The sequence below is a fragment of the Grammomys surdaster genome, unplaced genomic scaffold (genome assembly GCF_004785775.1).
Source record: "Grammomys surdaster isolate TR1022 unplaced genomic scaffold, NIH_TR_1.0 126391, whole genome shotgun sequence".
Classification (NCBI taxonomy): Eukaryota; Metazoa; Chordata; class Mammalia; order Rodentia; family Muridae; genus Grammomys; species Grammomys surdaster.
In genome coordinates, this window is record NW_021621185.1 from 5,322,049 (window position 1) to 5,337,825 (window position 15,777).

The 15,777-nt window shown below is 39.1% G+C and overlaps 3 protein-coding genes across 7 annotated transcripts in view; 1 reads left to right on the plus strand and 2 right to left on the minus strand.

The window, feature by feature from the left end:
• The window catches only part of Adgrv1 (adhesion G protein-coupled receptor V1), a 543,344-nt gene extending 541,314 nt beyond the window's left edge, over positions 1-2,030 (minus strand). The window contains exon 1 of the mRNA XM_028760109.1: positions 2,012-2,030. The gene's annotated coding sequence lies outside the window, so the exon portion shown is untranslated. The remainder of the gene's footprint in view (positions 1-2,011) is intronic.
• Positions 2,031-2,462: 432 nt separating this feature from the next.
• On the plus strand, positions 2,463-11,726 carry Lysmd3 (LysM domain containing 3). 5 transcript variants are annotated; one of them, XM_028760198.1, is made up of 4 exons: positions 2,463-2,602; positions 3,334-3,451; positions 7,252-7,513; positions 8,112-11,726. In XM_028760198.1, exons 3-4 carry the CDS (start codon positions 7,262-7,264, stop codon positions 8,772-8,774), a joined length of 915 nt encoding a protein of 304 aa, XP_028616031.1. In that variant the 5' UTR covers positions 2,463-2,602; positions 3,334-3,451; positions 7,252-7,261; the 3' UTR covers positions 8,775-11,726. The 5 variants fall into 5 exon arrangements, with proteins under 5 accessions (XP_028616031.1, XP_028616033.1, XP_028616030.1 ...); XM_028760200.1 differs by having other exon boundaries at positions 7,302-7,513; XM_028760197.1 differs by having other exon boundaries at positions 3,334-3,441.
• Positions 11,727-13,294: 1,568 nt separating this feature from the next.
• Positions 13,295-15,777, minus strand: part of Polr3g (RNA polymerase III subunit G) — a 36,243-nt gene continuing 33,760 nt past the window's right edge. The window contains exon 8 of the mRNA XM_028760122.1: positions 13,295-15,630. Within this exon, the coding sequence (XP_028615955.1) occupies positions 15,544-15,630 (87 nt within the window). The 3' untranslated portion in view covers positions 13,295-15,543. The remainder of the gene's footprint in view (positions 15,631-15,777) is intronic.

A 15,777-nucleotide genomic window follows, 5' to 3' on the forward strand; every position in this document is an offset into this window, starting at 1 on the left:
GCAAGGAGTAAGTAGTACTCCTCCATGGCCTCTTCATCAGCTCTTGCCTCTGGGTTCCTGCCTTGTTTCAGTTCCTGTCCTAACTTCCTTCCATGATGAACAGCAATTTGAAAGTGTAAGACAAACCATTTCCTCCCCAACTTGCTTTTTGGTTGTGGAATTTTGTCTTGTCACAGCATTGGATACCTTAACTAAGACAGGTGTGCCGTGGTCCTTCTGCCTCATTCCTCTCAGACAGGGCTTTATACTGATCTTTCAAGCTAGACTGGTGGCCAGCAAGCCCCAGTGGTCCTCCTGAATTCACTATCCTGGGCCCCGACACCTGGTTATAGGCATACATGCAACCATGGCTGATTTTTTACTTGGGTTTTCTGCTCCAAACACATGTCCTCATACCCAGGATTTTGTGTTTTTAAATAAAGAACTAAATCTGCAATGACTGGAACACATTTATTGTACATACTCCCTTTTGTAGACAAATTTATTAATAAATCTGTAAAGAAAGAGGAACCTAACTCTTTTTTATCAAATATTACAATGTTTTAAGGAGCCCAAAGGATACAGTTAGCTACTGATGAACACTCTGATTGTTTTTCCTTTTGACCATTAATGTGATAAACATTCCAGAGCTTATGTGTTAAAATCTGATTCAGTTGTTATCTGTAAGTGAATTTAAGGTACACACTTAGCAAAGTTGCATCCTAACTAATTTTATCTTTAATTTTAATGCATTTTAGCAAACAGTGCTCATAACAAGTTGTATCAATTTACTCAATACCACACTGCATTTACTCTGTCTCAACCTAATTGTTAGCTACAAAAACTCAAATTCCTAGAAACATGTACTTTCATCTGCAACATTTTAACGGACAACATATCAGATCAGATCAGATCTGAAAAAGCTACTACTTTTGGCCTTCGGATCGCTGAGAACACCCTCTTTTCCGAAGACAAATACTTGTTCTTATTGGCCAGCTTTTTGGAACTCAGCCAACCTTCATGGCTAACTGCTTCTTTTGTATAGTCTAATAATAAAATATATACATATCGTGGCATTTTTGTAAACAAAATACTCGATTTAGTTAGATACAAATAATCATTCAAAAGCTTTGCAGATATCATGTAGAAAAATGTTTCTTCAAAGCAAACGTAGTCCTGAAGAAACGCTTGGAATTCATTCTGTCCTCATTCTCCCAGGGATTCCACGGTCTATTGACATTAAAATAAGGAAAGTGACCTATGTGCAAAAAGAAGCTTGCATTCCATTAACATTCCTGAGAACTGAACAGCTGAAGCCCTACACATCAAGGACGGAATCTATCCTTTGTCTCCTGATGAGAAAATGTCTCCGTGATAAATGGTTACAGACAGCGGTGTCATAAGGGCAAGAGTGCACAGAATAGCTTGGGCCAACTTTTTTTCCCCGTTGTCTTTGCTTGGAGTTCTTTGTAGCATTGTTCAGCACAGTGCCTATCCTTTCAAATAAAAGGCGCTTATTGCAATGTAAGTTAAATCCCTAGCCCTTGCAGAGGCACTTCCCAGAAAACCAACTGATCAAGGAACCAACAAAACAAACAAAAAACCCTTTGGAAAGGGTTTGGAACAGCGTTCCAAAGGCTTTATAAGGAATAAATATTCATACTGTAAAGAAAAGTGAGGTACGTCCGGAGTTCAAGCAATGTTGACATAAATGGGTAAGCATTTAGTCAAGTGCAGTGTCCGTAGTCAACACAAAACACCAGGGGCACCGTTAAAATGCCATACCTCATTTGCATAAATACGAACATTTTATCTACCCCTTCGGCAAACTTCTAATAAAATTTAAGTCTGAAGACATGAGATATTTATTTCGTTGACATCAGATAGTGCAACACTGACTACCAATAACGTCCTGTTAATTTCCAAATCCAAGTAGGTTAGTTATAAGTTGTTGACAACTTTGTCCCATTCAATGTGCAGCTCCAGGGCAAACCCTTCCCGGGCTTAGCTCTAGGTGGCTCACTCTGCTCACCTACAGACCCAAGGCCTGTCTTGTTTGCTGCTCTAGGGCTCATAGTTCCACATCGTAAGCCCAGTGTTTTTGCTTTCTTCTGCCCTACGGAGAAGAAAGTTCCAGATACAGAGCCTGAAGAAATGCACAGCGGCTCGTCATTGGCAACACCTCATGCTTGCCCTACGCTCCGTACTTTTCTTAGCCTGGGGGTGGGGCTTGCCCGACCACAGACTGCAGGGTCCAACCGGGTTCCGCGGCCCCCCGAGGGGCGGGGCTAGAGGCGGGGCTGGAGCCAGGCCCCGCCCCGGCCGCATCGGCGCGCCTGCGTGTTGGCGTGGGCCTGCAGTTGGCCGCCTGGTTCTGGGTTCCCCGCCCCCGCCCGCGCCCTCGCACCTCCGCCTACTCTACGCGATGACGCACCGCAGGTTTGCGGACGTGGCGGCGGCTGTCGGTGCGGAAGGCGGGGACGGCGGCGACGGCGGCGACGGCGGCGACGGTGGCAGAAGCTTACCCAGACACTCGAGAACCTGGAGTCGGCCATGAACTTCTCCGGGGCCGCGGCTGTGGTGGCAGACATAACGGTGTCGTCGCGCCCCTGCTAGAGGACAGGTGACGGTGACTGGGGGACGGGGCGCGGCACGACGTCGATGGGGGTCACCGTGGGGCGCTGTCCCCGGTTTGGGAAGGACTCTAACCTCCCGGTCCTGGGCTGCCCTTTCCGGGGCCACTGTGTCCCCATAGCATCTGCTCCGAAGTGTTCCAGTCTGATGCTACGACTTAGAAATCAGAGATGTAATCTTTGCGGGGGACGTACGGAGGAAAAATGAAAGCGAATGGAATGTAACAGGGAGGAAGTTTTGCAGTTGTTGCTTTGGTTTAAAATTGGCCCTGGTGATTCTGTCCTAAGTGCTGAACTGGCTTGTGCCCTGTGAAAGTCTTCTGTTGCTTCCTGCCTAAGGTCAAGACCAAATACCCAGCAGCAATTACTAAGTAGTATCTAGGAATTTGGGAGATCTCTTTCCGGTCTAGACCGGGTGGATGAAAACATGCTCACTGTGATCCATTGATGATCACTTTAAGGAGGTTTGTCAGCGGTGTAGTATGCAACATGTTCTAGTTTTCTGAAGCGGTAGATTCCATAGAGAATTCAGAGAGGTAAAGAGAATTGAGGCCGATGACTCGGATACCTTGTACTTTCTAATCTGTAGTAGTTTGTACATGTCATTACCTGCCGGGGCCAAAGTGTAACTTGGCACTTGGGTTACAGACAAGCACAGCCAATTCTTGGTTAGTCAGACATGAGTGTCCAGATTGTTTATTCTGCTCTCCTTTCATTTTAGAGGAATAGAGTCAGACGCGTGAAGAGGCAAGTCTTTCGATTCCTAGTTAAGAAGACTCTGATGAAGAGAAGACTGACAGAAGTAAACATTGTTTCAAATGGCTTCTAGGTATTACTCAGTAAGTTTCAGATAGCTGTATTAAGAATGCAGGGGAGAGCACGTTAGAGGGACAGTGTACCTAAGGCAACATAACCACCTATATGTATTATATGCATCACTTTATAGCCAATGTTTTCTGCTCCTGGATGGCTTTTGGGGATCTGAAAGAGATACTTCCTGCGGTAGTACATGCATGTATGCAACTTGCTACTGATTTCACAAAACTGACAGATAATCCTCTACATCAAAGATGTGGGGTTTTGTTTTGTTTTTAGAAAAGACCTAGATAAGGAAGTGGAAATAAACTTCCTTGTATAAACAGGTATGATCCTGACCTTAAACGGATGCTGAGATGTGAAATGTGGGCTTTCTTTAGTTTGGGACTATCAAATTAGGAGTGGTTTTTGGCAATAAATAATGTAACACCTGTGGGAGCAGCTGGAAGAAGCTACTAATGTATAGCTGTTAGTTAGTAAATTACCTAAATAGAGACTTTTCAACTTTTAAAGCATTACAGTGTTGCTGTAAAGCAAGGTCAGAAACTGGATTTTAAGGGTTGGACTTGAAAGGAAATAGTTTTGAAACTTAGTTATGTTTTTACATAGAGACTATCATCTTTTTGTTGTCTGAGTTTTGGAGTTTTGGTTGTTTCCTGCCAACCCCCCCTCCCATTGTTTGTTTGTTTGTTTGTTTGTTTGTTTTACTTAGTTTTTAGTTATTTTTTTGTCCATCCTTCTAGACGTCATTTTGCATTCTAGGATCCATGACATACTTTTTAATAGTTTCTTCCTCCCCTGGGCACTGCTTTCCCCTGTTTGCCAGAAGATTTTATCTTCACTGAGATAAGACACTTGTGTGTTTAACATTTGTTTTTGCTGACTTAGAGGAATTCTTTATAATTGACCTAGTTTGCTTTCTGTTGCTGTGATAAAAACTATAACCAAAGGCAACTCTTATAAGGAAACATTTAATTGGGACTGGCTTACAGGTTCAGAGGTCCAGTCCATTATCATCAAGGCAGGAGCATGGCAGTGTCCAGGCATGTATGGTGCAGGAGGAGCTGAGAGGTCTACATCTTCGAAAGCTGCTAGCAAATACTGGCTTTTAGGCAGCTAGGATGAGGGTTTTAAAGCCCACACCCACAGTCACACACCTACTCTAACAAAGCCACACCTTCTAATAGTGCTTCCTGGGTGGAGCTTATACAAACCATCGTGGTGGGTTTCTTTGGCTTATACATCCCCATCCATCCTTGAGGGAAGGCAAGGCAGGCACTCGGAGATGGTAGTGGAAGGTAGTGGCTTGATTTCCACAGCTTGCTCAGCCTGCTCTTTTATATTACCTACAACAATCAGCCCAGAGGTGGCATCACCACCCACAGTGGGCTGGGCTCTTCTGCATCAGTCATTGATTAAGAAAATGCCCCCACCACCCCATGCCCTGTGCTGCCCAGATTTGCCCACAGGCTAGTCTGATGGAGGCATTTTCTCAACTGAAATATCCTTTTCTCAGAGGATTCTATTTTCTGTCAAATTGACAAAGAAAACTACCAGAAAAAATAGTCATACCGCATCCCTGTGCAGCCCTTGTGTGGTCCACGTTGTAAGAGAATGGTACTATATTTAGCTGTGAAGACTTCTTAATTTCTTGTTTTGTGACTGAGATACATTGGAGCTTGAATTTGTTTTTTATCTGTAAGAGCCTCTCTTCATCCATTTTACATGGATGATTAAAGTGAAGCCAAAACCAAATGGGAAGTTTGTTGTTTTAGGTAGAAGTTTCTTTTTGATGAGAATTGGACCAAATTGATGAAGATGTGCTGATAGTGGCTTTGGAAGTAAATGAGATGTATTCGTTGATAAAGAATTCTTAGTCCAGTTCTCAGTGGGCATGGATATTTTTTGTAACAATATAAATGTCTAAAATCTATTCGGTCTTTATGGTATATAAATTGAATTTGATAAGAGTTTTAAGTTATAGCTTTCAAAGAAAAGTCTCTGGTTAGGAACAAAGTTATGACATATAAGAGAGTATATACTGTACTGTACTAAATGTTAATTCTAAATTTAACGTGAACCAGTAAGAAGTGCAGAGATATGTTAAGCTCATGTGAGTCAAATGCAGAAGAAGAAAGGTTTGAATTTTATAAAAGTATTGCAGGCTGTGTGTGTGTGTGTGTGTGTGTGTGTGTGTGTGTAACATTTTGATGTCTTCAGAACTAGAAGTTGCAGGTAGTCAAAATTCTTAAGACATTAAACAAAACTTTCCAATTTTCTTCCTAGTCATAGAATAAGAACCTAATATTTTGATATCAAAAAGTACAGTAACTTTTCTAGTTTAAAATATAGTTATTCCATGTTTTTCTGATATATAGTTCATTAAATCCCAGCTTCTTTCATTCTTTTGGTTTTGTTTTTTTTTTTTTTTTTTTTTTTTTTTTTTGACAGGATCTCACTATGTAGACCAGACTGGCCTTGAATTCATAGAGACATCTGCTTATCTCTACTTCCCCATTGCTGGGATGAAGGGTGTCTGTCACAGCTTCTTAAAATAGGGTCCCAACCACCTCTGGGCCCATATGACTGGAGGTGGGCTTCTGAACAGTCTGACCACAGTAAAAGGATTCTGAGTGTAGAGTAACCAAAACTGAGATGAGAACCAGATAGCTGGCGTTGCTCACCCTGCTGCATGTCTAACTCACAGTTCTGCCCGTGTTCGCCTTCTGTGTCATCAGATTGCATGGTGCTAACCAACAGATTTCAGGGAAAGCTCCCTGCTCTATAGAAACATAATGCTCCCATTGCAAAACGAAGAGGTGGGATATTATGTTCTTCTATGTTTCTCAGCATTTAAATATCAAACAAATATGTTTTGGATAGTGTTTTATTACAATGTTTGATTTTTAAAAACTGCTGTTTGAGGACTCTGAAATGACTTAGTGTACAAAGGTTCTTGTTGCCAGCACTGAACCCACGTGGTTGAGGGAGAACCAGCATCTGCAGCTGTGCTCTGGCATCTACTTGTACATACACTGTAAGCAAACAATTTAAAGATTTCTGACTTGGGTTTCGTAGGAAATGGTTAAATGAGATTTTGGACAGTTTCTGAACTGGCACGGGACATCATGTGCTAGCACTGAAGTGAAACTGAATGCTTACAACTGGCACCTGGAAGCATTCTGCTGATAACTCTGAAAGTGCTGTAAGTTCTCTGCGTGCTGCGGAGAACCACTAACCCAGCCAAGGTTCAGTTTTCATTGAATGTTTTTACATTATGGATTTGGAAGCCAGAGGACAGTTTGTGAGTATTTTTTCCTTCTACCACGTGGGTCACAGGGCTGAACTCAGGTGATCAGGCTTGGCAGCAAGCAACGTTAGCTCAGAGCCATCTCAGTGTACAAGACTGATTAAAACCATGATAGAGAAAGAAACAAGCACAGTGTCTCGGTATTCAGATTTACTTTTGTCTTTAGTAAGTGGTAAAATTATATGCCAAATAATGGGTTTAAAATGAACTTCTTGATTATCATTGGTAAATGTTGGCATTGTATACCTGCTGTATATACCAGTAAGCCTGGGGTTGTATAAAGTAGCTAGGTGAACAGGAATCCCGAGTGGAAAGTGCTAGCCCTGCATTAGCTGGCCCCTTCCCATGCTTCCTTCCCCACTGTCTGCTACACTTCAACAGTTCCAGAACCTGAACCTAAATTCCTACATAACTAAAACAATATTGGGAAAAGTAGTGTCTAGCATGTGAGATGCATGTAAATCACTGAAATAGATCACCCACATTTCAAGGTTCTCTCTTTTCTTCCCCCAGTTATAACATCATGGCGGGGAGGAATCAGAATTGGACTGTTTCCCTCTCAGGAATTCAGGCTGGTGGCCATGGACATCCTTTCGGGAATTGTACAGACAATGACATGGAAGAAGATGCTGAAATCTATGAACTTCGGTCCAGGGGAAAGGAGAAGGTTCGCAGAAGCACATCGAGAGACAGACTTGATGACATTGTCATATTAACAAAAGATATCCAGGAAGGAGACACGCTAAATGCAGTAGCCCTTCAGTACTGTTGTACGGTAGGTTTGAATTTATTTTGAATAATACAGTCCAGAATAAATGTTCATTAGACCAACCAGAATTGAAGTTAATTCTTTGTCCTCTTACCTTCTTTCTACCTGTACCTTTTGCTAGGTTTTTTTTTTTTTTTATTTTGCACAGAGATCTCTATGCCTGTGGACATGACCTTTGTCACATTTTAAGGAAGTGGTTGAATTACTCTCAGTTCAGCCTGTCACTTTGGTGTGTTTCTGTACCTTCTTTTTATGTATGTATCTATACATATTCATATATAGAGGTTGATAAAGAATTGATGTATTTCATTCTTAGTATTGTTATATATTGTGTATTATTCTGCAACTTGCATTTTTTTATATCTTGGATATCCCTTTATAACCTTATAGACTTCATTGGTGATAATACAAAGTTGTTGGTGATTTCCTAACACTAGATAAATTATAGTAGTTACAGTTCTAATATACGAGGAAACCTACGTCTGTATGTGGTAACAGCACCAACGGGAAGAACGTAATCGAACTGTTTTCTCTCCAAAGTAAGTGAATGAATGAAGGTCTAGCTTTAAAACTCAGTTCAATGTTGCATTTTTCTTTTTTGCAGGTAGCAGATATCAAAAGAGTTAACAATCTCATCAGTGATCAAGACTTTTTTGCTCTTAGGTCTATCAAAATTCCAGTTAAAAGGTTTAGTTCTTTGACTGAAACTCTTCATCCTCTGAAAGGAAGACAAGTTTTGCATCCTCCACCTGTTCCGTATTTTCAAGAGCAAGACATTGTGGCAGCTGATGACTCTCTTTCTTCCAGTGAGTCAGCTGGCACTTTCCTAAAAGAAGTGGACCGAGACATAGAACAAATAGTCAAGTGTACAGACACCAAGAAGGAGAACCTGAATGAAGTGGTATCTGCCTTAACAGCTCAGCAAGTCCGGTTTGAACCTGATAACAAAAGCATTCACCGAAAGGATCCATATTACGGAGCAGACTGGGGGATTGGTTGGTGGACAGCTGTAGTGATAATGTTGATAGTGGGGATAATAACGCCAGTGTTTTATTTGCTGTATTATGAAATTTTAGCTAAAGTGGATGTTAGTCACCATTCAACAGTGGGTTCTTCACACTTGCATCCAGGACTCACACCTCCATCACAGCACAGAGAGATGGGAAATGGAATTGGTCCAACAAAAGGAATACCTGTTGGTCAACAAGATGACCACAAACTATATAGGCAAGACCCTCAGGCACATGATGCTCAACACAGAACGTAACAGTGAGCTGCTCAGTGTTAGTGGTCATGTTTGCATATGGAATATGGTGACTTACATATATATCCAACAACTGCTTTGAAGTCAAAATCTAGGAACATCGAAGATGGTACCTTTCTAAAAATTCCTGAGCTTTTTACAAATGGATGTCTATAACACCTGATTATTCTATATTAAGACTGTCCAGTCCATATATCTGCTGTATCAGTTCTTAAAGCAGAAATTAATTTATATGTATGTCTAGGAATTCTAACTTAGATGATGCTGCCATTTTTCTTATTCAAGATGTTTAAATTTTATTATTTAAAAGATTGTTTTTTAATTTAAGGTTGTTCATGTCGAGGAGTCTAAATGCTTACACCTGAAGAGGATTTGATACAAGACCACCGAAATACTAATTGCAAATTTTAATTCTAAAATTATTCCTGATACCAAGTACTTAACACTTAAATTTGAAACTTTAAAAACATGTTTAGCATATGTGCTACAAAAGCAAATGTAGAAACAGATATGGAAACATTGTCTATAATTTGTATAATACAGAGTAAGAAATAGATTAAATATTTTATGACCCCAAAATAATGTCTTTGGGTTGGAAACTTCCCATTTGATGGAAAGGACACAGAGATAGGTCCAGATCTATTCCTTAACAAAAGGTATCCATAATGATCAGCCCTTCAACCTCACCTCCACTTCTTCATTTTGAAAAATACTTATGTCTGATATTTTGTAGTTCTTTGATGAAGTGTTATACAGAAAAGCATATTCAGCAAATTCCTCTTTACATACTGTGACTATTGCTGTTATAAATAGTAACATGCCTTAATTAACACTTAATGCCTTACATTGTTACTTTATGTAAGTTCATGTACACTTCACAATCAACATTGAAACATTGTGTCAGATTTTATTGAATAGGCTAACATTTCACAGGCTATGTAAATTTGTCTGTGTTCGCTTTTAAACATAAGTTAATGGAGTAAAAACAAATTTGTACAACCTGTCTCTGAAGTCTTGCAGAAGAAAAGTATTCATTAAGTAAAAATGAGTAAACAGGACTTTTACATTAGCAGTAGACAGATTGCTTTATATGGTCATCTATTGACCTCTGCTTTTCAAAAAGGACCTGTCCAATTTAGATTCTGCCCACCTAATATGCATCATCCATTGAAAAACATATGCCAAAGGCGTGTGGCTTGGTCAAAAGGGTTTAATAGTGGCATTTTCTACATCTAATGTATGACAAGTATGTGTTTTAAAAATATCCATATAGGGAGTGGAGTCTGGATTGCATGGTTTTTGTGTAACAAAGTGCATACCTTAAAATATGCTACATTACCTCATTTTTTGGACATTATTTCCTAAATCAATGTTTCAGCTTTTTAAACATTTTGTATAACAAATTCCAATCCTGATACAAGGAATTAGTAATATATATTTGTTATATTTGGGATTTTATACACTCTGAAAAGAAAAAGCATTACAAAAAGACAGACATGGAAGTCAGTCATTTTAAAGCCCTAACATCAGCAGTTTTAGAAATTTTCCTTATTTAATAATAGGATAGTTTTGATAAATTGATTCCTTCAGTAAATCTTAGTTAAAATAATTTTTTAACATGCCATGTGCATTTGGAAATAAGAGTGATCTTTAATTATGCTCAGTGTTAGCATAGCCAGTTTACATTATCTTTATTAAGACTGCTGAAAAATCCAGTTTTAGGGTAACAAATGTAGATTTCAGGGCACAGCAGGCTACAAAACCTCTGTTTACATCAAACAGATGGAATTACAGAGTTGTGATTCGTTTTAGCTGATTTTACTTGGAATTATAATCAAAGGGTCTGATCACTTATACTTAAAGGAGGATCTATAGTTGCTGGTTAAAATCCTTTCTGACTGGAGCATCCTTTTTGAAGGAAATACAACACATCCTTAGGACACAACCAAGCAATTTCCTTTTCCTATATATCTTAGAATTATTAAATATAATTCTATATGTAGAATTATGCTTTCATCTTTAAAAATAAGCATTTAGATTTTTTTGAAAAGACATTAAATGTAGATTTGCAAATTATGTAAATTTTTGGGAACTGAAAACTACATTGTATTCTAGACAACATCAGCACAGTTGTCATTGTTTGATACTATGGATCATGTCCAGGCCCTTGAATTTTTTATGTGTTTATGTATGTGGATGCAGTTATAAACAGAACTGAGTCATAGCCATTGAGTTGATTACTTCACCTAAAAACTTGGAATTGCAAATAAAGAAAAATCTAATTATAGGGCAAATTCTTGACTTTGTAAAGACTTGGTACATGGTTCAGTTTGTTTTGAACCAATAGATAATTATTTAAACATTTTCACTGTCCTGTCTACAAAACCAGGTTATGATCTGCTGGCCATGTTGTAGATTAGGAAGGAGTGTGTAATCTCACGTTTTCTTTTCTGGTTAAAAGCTTTTTTTTTTTTTTTGGACTCTGGTTTTTGGTAGTGTGAGAAGTTCATTAAATAAACCACTCTTTAGTAACTGTTAGTCTTTAGTTAAAAAAAAAAAACAAACTTCTGACATTACCTCACTGCAAACGGGAAGGCTATAGTTAGAAGTGGAGATCTAGACTGACTATTACAGAGTTAAGTTATTTAGACACTGCATTATCATGGGACTGTTTGCTGATTTTGAATTACAGCATTGTTGCTCAGGAAATCAGTATTTTTTTAAAGTATGTGCATATTGCACTTAGATCATAGAAACATGAATCCTTTATTTAATTCACATTATGTATATAAAAGTTAGGCATCTTTTGTAGAATATATTTTATATAATGTATTAAACCATTGTCATTAGCATGCACATCTGTAAAACTGGTTTTTAAACTTTTGGCCTTGTTTTTCGTATTTTAAGGATATGCAAAGTATAATAAAATTTCTATTTTATTAATCAATTTGAAAATGGAAGTTGTTGAATATAATTTGAATAAAGCAAACATGTTATCTTTCAAGCTATTTGAAATATATTTCTTCACATTAGCTCTTTTAAAATTTCAAGTTTTGTATGTGTTTTGCTGATATTCACATATACTCCCAGCTCTCCACATGTCCTCCTGTTCCCTATGCACACAGTTTTGTGGCCTCTAAGACACACACACACACACACACAAACACACACCAATTTGATGCCCCAAATATTTTTGAGTGTGTACTTTCTACTGGAGCATGGTGGAGATATATTCTTACAGAAAAGTGACTCTTGTTTCAGCTGCTATCATTTGCCACTTGCTCCATGACTATGACAGGACTGTGTGACTAACTTCCCTCTCTATATGGGATTGATAATCTGGCTTGAACTTGCACAGGTCTTCTTGTACATGCTGTCACAACAGATCATAGGTGTAGCTACCTCACTATCCAGATATTTTCAAGTCATGCATTTCTCCTGCTAAATGATCTTGAGCCTTGGGAGGAGGGGTGTGTAATACAGGCTCTGATTCTTTGTTCATTGGCCAGTTAATCACTATCTACTGCAAATAGAAGCTTTTTCAGATGGGCTTTCAGAGTCCTTCAGAGTCAGTTTATTATTTTACCTCTTCACAAGCATAATAGTAGGTTCTCTCCTAGGGCTCAGGTCCTGTCTGATGGTGGATTCTCAGATTAATAATGGTGTCAAGTGGAGAGGGCTTAGATCTAATCAGAAAATGGTTGTTTACTTCCAGATGCTTGGGCTACTGCTGCACCAAGGGACATGTCCTGCCAGGGCTCGAACTGCCACATTTATGAATTCATATTTCCTACTTGTTACACTCAGTATTTACTCCATTACTTGTAGAACATAGAACAACAAATGCTGGATAATTGGTGTTGAGGAATTGTGTTTTGGGTAAGTAAGACTTGGTGAGTACAGGCCATGCTTACAGAGCTGAGTCGGGATGGTCTACACATTGTCATTTTTTATACAACAGAAATGCCTTTCATGAACACTAATCTTGGGGACTCAGGAGAAGGCATAATGAGTGAAGAGTTTGATGAACAAGCCTGAGGACCTGAGTTCAGAGCCCAGCACAGCAGTAAAAAGCTGCACATCTGTAATCCTAGTGCAGGGTAGGCAAGAAGCTTGCTCTCACTCACAGGCCAGACAATCTTCTGGGATTGGTGATCCCTCAAAATGAAGAGTAATAGAGCAAGACTCTACCTAACTTTTGGCCTGCAAACATACTTGCACACATGAACCACATATATAAAGTCTATGTATATAGACAAATACACACACACACATGCACATGACATGAACCATAGAATGAGAAAGGACTTCAGGGGAAACTTGTCTTTCCCATAGATTTTCTCTATTTTAAAGCTGCTTGACACATAGTTGTGCTTACAACTCTTCTGACACATTACTTGAAGGTGTGGCTGGAAAGAGGAACAGCGATCCTGATGCTCTGGCATCTTCCAGCAACTGTTCAAGAAAACAGTGAGCACATAGTCCCTGACAAAGGCAAGAGGTTTCTTTTGGTGTGTGTGTGTAGAAAAAAAAATCAGAATTAGCTTGTTTTCTCTACCAAATAAATGTTCACTGCAAACCATCTTGGTATTAAGGCCAAAATTTTATTTTTTAAACTTTATATGTGTAAACAAATACAGAAAAATCAGCATGTGGCAACTAGTTTTATATGTTATGATAATGTTAAGGATACCCCAGTAAGTATTCTTATCTAACTATTAAGAAGCTCTCTACAAAGTAATTTCATAGACTCAGAGCTAAAGAGATTTATGGTAGCCAAGCAACCTGGAAACATCTCATCTTTTCTCAAAATCAGTATGTTTAAAGTTGTAAACTGATCTTTCAAATGAGGATGGGCATCCTTAGAAGAGATGTCAGGGGTTCCAGAGTCAATCCTGTGCAAAAGCACTTCCCTCTGGGTGGCAGGCGCACACCCAAAGACACACTGGAAGCTAGGGAAGAAGGCTTTGTCAATGTAGCTCCCTGATAGGAAGAGTTAAGGAAACAAAACCAAACAATATCTATGAATGGGATCTTTGGGCCTGGTACCAAAGGTAAGAGAATAAAGTACTTCTTATTCCCAAACTACAGCATTTGCCATTATTACTGAAAATTTCATGTAAGTTTCCCAACACACTGAAGCTTTAAAGACTTGGTTTCCACTTGGAATCTTACAGTATTTGTATAAGCTTCTGGGAACTGGATGTCATTCACAAGCTTTCAGTACAGCATTACACTGTTAAGATGGCCCTCGAACCCATCAGGAAGTATTTGAAGTATTGCCGTTGAAAGTGATTCTTCACCTGAGAAAGGAATTTTGGAATCTCTCTGGATCATACAAATAAACTACAGTTTCTAACACAGATACAAGACTGGAAAATCGAAGTATAACTCAACAGGAAACTGCTCCTCCAAACTATTTCATTTTCCACAGTACAACTGCTTAGAGAGCAAAAAGAAAATTTAAGATATGGTTGTTTCTGTAACGTAACATATTTGGTCAATTCTGGTTAGTGTTTAAACACTGTAAATTTTCCTATAAATTTTTATAGGAAACTGTTTACAAGTGGAGAAAGTAAGGCACACAAACTTAAGCTTAATATCAAGGTTCTCTTAACCCTGAGAGAAAAAGCAGGGCTCCAGTTTTCAGGTCAGAGGATAATGAGTAACAAGTCTCCCCAGTGGGAAAAACCGATTTTCGTCCTGTAGGCAGATACATTTATATATTAGTTTTAAAATGTACACTATGATTCTCTTGAAAATCTTTGGCATGTTAAAAAGTCCTCAGAGGTGAGGGGTTCTGAATATTTTCTCCTGCAAAATATAAAACTGCAAGGAGTCACCCTGTAAGTTAAAACAAGAAGAATCAACCATAATTTCAAAATGACCTGAGTTAATTTTACATGATTATATAATTGACTTGCAATTTATGAATCTTGTGAAAGATAAGGGAGGGCATAGCCCTTACACACACACACACACACACACACACACACACACCATTCTATCATGAGGTTTATACAACCAGGACTTATTTCAAGTTACATAAATCTAGAATTAAGCAGTATGTCTCAGGTCCCCTCCCACGCCCTGTAAGCCCAAGAAATTGAAAGTGTCAGACTTATTACAGTGGAGTCAAAATTCACACACTGTACACCGTATGGCTTGGAGTGATCACCAAGGCCAGACACTGATAACCTTCCACCTCGTGAAAGTCTTTGTTGCGGCTGAGAACAAAAACAGATTTCATCCAGACCACTGATGTTTGCTGAGCGCCTGTTTCCTCTCAGCGTAACTCGAATCCCCTGAGTCTGTACTGTTAAGAACTCAGGTACGTTTACAAGATCACAGCATGATAAACAGAGTGTACCGGGCGAGAGCGATCACTGTCCAGTTGGTTCTTAAAGTGCCCCACGTGCAGTATTAGAGAAATCTACTATGACTAGTAACAGTTTTTACCAAAGGTCAGCAGGTGAGCCAGAGTGATCTTTTTCAACTGTGAACACACAGACTGAGTGATACTAAAACTCTTCAGAAACATTCAAATCCAGATCAAACAGAACCCAGAGAACCCCACAACTGCGTTGCATAATCAGAGGTATGGCAGAGGTAATGGAGTAAGGTCATGGGGTGTAAACACAAAGTCGTTCTGAAGAATTGGATACAAATTCGTCAGACAGAACAACAGAAAATACGGACTTAGTCCTTATCCAAAATAAAGTCGATTCAAATGCTTGAAGCTGAATCAGCCAAATATCTGGGGACCCCATGGCTAGTAGGTGGCTTCATCCATGTTGTCGTCGCTGTCTACACCAAAATCATCCCCGTTGTCGAAGTAGGAATTAATGTAGTCATTCTCCTAAGTGAAGGGATGAATTCCTCAGTCAGTAGAATGCACCAAATAAGACAATACAAAACAGAACATCCCTGTGGTTTATAGGTGTCAAGTTGAGATAAAAAGAAAACACAGAAACTTGGAGAGAGTCTTTTGCTTGTGAGTGCTCTC

Coding starts and splice junctions, on each gene's coding strand:
- Lysmd3 (XM_028760197.1), top strand. Junction 7,514..8,111: donor CCCTTCAGTACTGTTGTACG/GTAGGTTTGAAT, acceptor TCTTTTTTGCAG/GTAGCAGATATCAAAAGAGT.